The sequence below is a fragment of the Gavialis gangeticus genome, unplaced genomic scaffold, assembly GCF_001723915.1.
Source record: "Gavialis gangeticus isolate Ggan-Ray unplaced genomic scaffold, GavGan_comp1, whole genome shotgun sequence".
NCBI lineage: Eukaryota > Metazoa > Chordata > Crocodylia > Gavialidae > Gavialis > Gavialis gangeticus.
The window spans coordinates 30,013,343-30,018,627 of record NW_017728995.1 but is presented as its reverse complement, the minus strand read 5'-3'; the positions used below and the strand labels follow the sequence as shown (position 1 = coordinate 30,018,627).

At 64.7% G+C, this 5,285-nt stretch overlaps 1 protein-coding gene across 1 annotated transcript in view; it reads right to left on the bottom strand.

Annotated features, from left to right (window-relative positions):
• The window catches only part of SLC12A9 (solute carrier family 12 member 9), a 45,890-nt gene that overhangs the window by 32,736 nt on the left and 7,869 nt on the right, over window positions 1–5,285 (bottom strand). Inside the window, exons 5-6 of the mRNA XM_019503420.1 lie at window positions 4,871–4,982; window positions 2,217–2,374 (exon numbers count right to left, since the gene is read on the bottom strand). Coding sequence (XP_019358965.1) covers window positions 2,217–2,374; window positions 4,871–4,982 — 270 coding nt within the window. The remainder of the gene's footprint in view (window positions 1–2,216; window positions 2,375–4,870; window positions 4,983–5,285) is intronic.

The window sequence follows — 5,285 nt, the reverse complement described above, 5'->3', positions numbered from 1 at the left end:
AAAAAAAAAAAAAAAAAAAAGTCCATGGAAAGACCCAGATCTCATCACTGCCAGGTCCTGGCGGCTGCCACGAGCGGGAAGCAGGCGGGTGCTCATAGGGATAGTTGCTGAGAGCTGAGTACATAGGGAGGGAGCTGGGGGTACGTGGTCGGGGAGGATCAGCAGGGCAAGGCGGGAAGCCACGGCCTGGCAGCAGGAGGAAGCACTCACTGAGCATCAAGGAAGCATGTGCCATGGCTCTGGCAGCTGGCGCCGTGGCATCCCTTGGCAGCAAGCTGGGGCAGCAAGTACCCCCTCCCTTGCCCTGCTGCAGCCCAGCACCCCCTCCTCCACCCCAAGGGGCTGTGACCCTGGGGTCGGCCACACGCACTCCTACATCGGCCTGTGGATGGCTCTGCCCTGCCCTGCCCCGCCGGGCTGAGGCGGCGAGAGCCTGCAGTGGTTCAGCTGCAGGCCACGGCCGCCCCAGCGCACGCCCGGGGAGGCGGGATGGTGTCATGCGGTCGCAGCGCATTAGTCTGGTTATCAATTGCCGGCTGCGTTTCATGCACAGCCTGGGAGCGCTGAGGCGGGGGGGCCGCAGCGGGGAGGAGTGCCGGCTCAAAGAGCAGCACCGTGGTGCCTGGGGGTCAGCAATCCCCCTCCCCACCAGCGGCTCCAGGGCAGGGCCAGGCTGTTCCCTCGACCCCTGGCTGCCGGGCACAGGCACCTCGCTCCTTGCGATCCCCCTGCTCATGCTGCCCAGGGCTCCCCCCCGGCCCACCAGCGCATCCCCGGGGGCGACGTGGCTGGGAAGGGAAGGGCCCCACGGGACTCTGGAAACTGCAGCAAGACCTGATCCCCAGAGCCCTGCCCCTCCTGGCACTGCTGGGGCCGCTCACAACCTCCCCCTTTCCATGGACATTGCTCCAGGCTGCTGGGCGGGGGGGAAGGGAGCAGGCCCCCAACCCACCCTGTGCTGGCAGGGTCTCAGCAGCCAGACAGCAAGAACCTGCCTTGCTGCTGAACAGCTGGAGGAGGAGGTGGGGACCAGATACCCCCTAGATAGGGAAACTGAGGCACAAAGCAGGACCAAGCATCAGAGCTGGGGGGCGAAACCCAGGAGTCCTGCCGCCCACCCCTGCTCCAGCTGGGGCACACCACCCGCCTGCCTCGGCTGGGGGAGCGGCAGCGCGGGGACCTGCGGCAGGCCGCTGCCAGAGGATATTTATTCAATTGGCTGGAGAAGCCCAAGTGGGCCAGGAGATAATGAAATCAAAGTGCCTGTGCTCTTGTCTGGCGTCCTTGAGTGCTGGCAAGGGCCCAGGGCTGGGGGGGCTGCAGCACAGACCCTGCTCACCCCAGGGGCTCCCGGGGACTGCCTGTCCGCCCCCCAGCCGGTGCGGGGCTCCCCACGGCAGGTGGAGCCGGTGCCCCCGCACCTGCGCAGGCAAGCCACGTCCCCAGGCTCCGCGCCGCCCCCCCTCGCCCGCCAGCGCTGCCAGGGAAGTCTGCCAAGGAGACGAGGACTGGGAAGGACGGCCAAGCCCAAGCGCCGGAGCCGGGGAGCCGAAGGGAAGAGCGAGGGGAGGTGGCAGAAGGAAAGCAGAAGGAAGAGGGGGAGGGCGCGGGGCTGGCAGCTGCGGGGACCCCTGCTGGCTACGGGAGACTGGGCACCACGTAAGCCCCCGATCGTCAGCTGGGGCGGGCGCTGGGCAAGGCTGCAGCCTGGGGGGCTCTCCGGGGCAGCCCAGGCCCCTGCCACGGGGCAGCCAGGCTCCTCCAGCCCCAGGAGCATCTCTGGGCTTGTGCCCAATGTTATATGGACCAGGGGGTGGAGGGGACCCAGGAGCACCAGCTCCCGCCCCAGCTGCGCCCGGCTGCGCGGCGCGAGGGCAGGTGGATGCTGTTGCCGAGGGACCGCGGGACCATCAGCTGTTACCATGGGGATGGCCAGGCTGCTTGAACCACCGCCTGGGATGACAAGCGGAGACGCCTGGACAGGAGTGGAGACGGCGCGCGCCGCCCTCTGCTGGGCCCAGCCAGAAAGTCTCAGCCATGTGTCTGAGGCCCCATACAGCACCGGGCACAGGGGGATTCTCCCGCGGCTGCCCAACCTCCTGGAGCCAGTGGCCCTGCCCTGCAGGCGACCACCCCGGGAGAGGGGGCAGCTCCAGCCACGCAGGGGGCACGTGGGGCATCTCCCAGAAGCAGCGCTGGCCCCGCGGGGCACTCACCGAACAAGTCGTCCTTGGCCAGCGCGTAGAGGACGCGGGAGGCACCGATGAGGTTGCTCATGGCGGCGGAGAGCGTGGAGCAGTACACACCAATGCTGACAAAGGGTGGCCACACGTTGATGTCCCGCAGGAAGCCGTAGTCATTCTGCAGCAGGTTCCTGCCAGCAAAGAGAGAGGCTGAGCCAGGGGGACACGGACCCTGGATACATGCCAGGTACATGCCACATGCATGGACCAGGCTCGCGAGGGGCGTGCACACTGCAGAGGCATAGGAAACGGGCAACTGGGCCAAAGGTCCCAGCCTGCGAAGGGGCAGCAGGCAGGATGTGCCAGGGGATGCCTGGCACTGCCCAGAGCCCAGGAGTTTGCATCCAGCCTCCGGGCACCCAGCTGGGGAAGCCAGACGGGCACCTTCTGTGCCATCCATGTGCACATGCCCCGGCCCGGTCCCTGTACAGGGGACAAGCGGGAACCCCCTCTGCTCCAGGCAAACTGGCAGGCACCACTGGCAGCAAGTGGGGCCGGGGGAGCCCAGCACCTCCTGCTTCTCGGTGGGTATGAGAAGGAGCACAGCAGCGGACGGCCTGGTTAAGCTGGCACAGGGATGGGCTGCAGGGTCACAAGCTCCTCCACACCCTGCCAGTACCAGCCCAGAGGCTTCCCCTTCCCTCCCACTGGTGGCAGATCCCAGAGGGCATCCAGGTTGGCATCGAGGGGCACTGTAGGGCTGAGCAAAACAGATGTGTGTGCCACGGACACACTGCCACTGGCTTGGCACTCAGAGCTGGGGATCTTCTCTGTGCTCAAGCAAAGCTCTGGCGAGCTCCAGGCTGAGGAAACTTCTCCCATCCTGCAAGGAGCTACGAAAGCAGCCTGTGAGCACAGCCCTGCCCAGGGAGTCCCGGCCTGGCTGTGCTCCCGCGAGCAGGATGAGCCCCATCTCTGCTGGGCGCGTGGGCCGGGCAGGGGGACCAGCAGTCCCCAGGACCACAGCGGGGTTATGCACCGCACACGTGGCCCCGAGGCAGCCCGCAGCCTCACGGCCCAGCCCCTCGGCAGCTTGCAGAGAAGCCCTGTCACTGCAGCTCCTGGCCACGGTTGCTTCCTCACAGCCGAGACCCAAACAAGCCGTCGATCGGCCGCAGCCACCTGCCTGGTGCAGCAAGACAGCAGCCAAGAAGCTCCCGGCTCCTCAGGAGCCAACTGGCCAACATTCAAGGAGGAAACCGGTGGCGGAAAGCGGGGGAAGCTGCTAGAGCATTGCAGACACACAAACGGCCCAGGCTTTAATTGCATCTGAACAAGAGGATTCGCGCAGGTGCGAGATAAATGAGCACAGATCTTAAACACCAGCGTGGCCCGCAATTAATACCTAATTACCGAAAGATTGATCACCTTGTTCCTAGGGGCGGGGGAGTACCTGGCTGGCACCCAGCACCGAGAAACCCCCTCCACATGCCACTCAGGCCCCCGAGGCTCCCTCTGCCCGCTGGGCTGGCATCAGATGACCTCATGGATGGGGGGACAAGGCTGGCACCCCAGCCCTGGCTCTCCCCTGCCACCAGGTTTGCAGCAGAGACGGGCACCGCCTGGCTTCCCAGCTTCAAGTCCCAGCAGGGAATAGCCTGCTCCTTGCCCACCCCAGGGCACATGCCCAAATCCATACAAAGTACCACATGTGGGCACTATCATGGTCCTTTGAAGTCAGGGTCCCCTCCCCTACATTGAGACAGCACAGACCGCTTGCCGAGGACTGGTTTGGCACCCACGGCCTGATTCCTCCTCCCCAGAAGTGGCTGCATTTCAGGGCCTCAAGCTAACCTGTGAGCACTGCTAGGAGTGCCAGCAAGATGGGGAGAGGGAAGACCCTGAAAAGAGGGGGGGAGGGGCTCTGCGCTGATCAGGGAAGCTGATTAAGCAAGGCAGGAAGGAGCGGCAGGGCTGTGTGGGGGAGGAGGGTGCAGCACGGCAGGGGGAGGGGGACGAGCCGGCCTGTCCTCTGTCATTGTGAGCAATGGCTGTGCATTAAGATATTAGAACATGACAGCTCTAATTCCAGCCCATTCCTGCCGCTGCCCCGGCCCACCAGATTGATGGTAGCACTTTCCCAAGCGGAAAATGAACAGCTGAGCGCAGCAGCCCCCCGGGGAAGCTCAAGCCTGCTGCCTGTCCCGCCCTGTCCTGCACACTCGGCAGGCTGCCGGCCCCGGGCCAGGGGGAGCGCTCGGGCCGGGGCAGGCAGGCGCGTCTGGCTTGGCGCGAGGGTGGTAGCACACGGGTGTGAGCTCAGCTCAGTGCACTGGCAGGGGCCACGTGGTTGCTGGACTCGTGGTGCTGAACCCAAGCCATGGACCCTGCTTGGAGGGTCTGGGCCTGCCAGGCAGCCCCGGGGTGCTGCAGGTCCCAGGGGGCCCAGGTGCCGGCATGTTGGAGCATGGACCCCACGTGGGGCACAGGGAAGCTCCATGAGGCCATGCCAGCCCCTCAGCCTGGGGTCCCAGGGGCTTCCCCTGACCCCACAGCAGCCCCATGCAGGACACAGGGCAAGGCCCCCTGGGGCAGGGCTCAGCTGGCTGAGCTCCCCCCAGCATGGAGGAAGGGGGCAAAAGCTGCCAGCCCAGGGAAGGGGTGGAAAGGGGGACGCGGGGCAGTACCTGTCGCAGGTGCAGCACAGCAGGAAGGCCAGCAGGTTGTAGACGACGTAGGTGAAGAGCACAGCTGTGATGGTGCCCCGCGGGATGGAGTAGCTGGGGCGCTTCAGGTCCCCTGCAAGGGCGGGAGGCGAGCGGCCTCGGTCAGGGGATACAGGGCCCCCGCCGCCCCCCCACCAATTCCCCAAATCTTATATGCCATTCAAACCTACACAGACTTACTTCTGACTCTTCTTCAATGGAACAGATTTTAAAGTAGGGCACATAAATCTGTGCCTTCTTAAACTTGATGCCATTATGCTGTTTCATGTGCAGAATGGCACATGTCAGAGTCAAAACAAGAAATGCTCAATGAAAATCTAATTGACATATGCCAAAACTACCTACAACTAAATATAGCTTGTATTGTTCTGCCGTA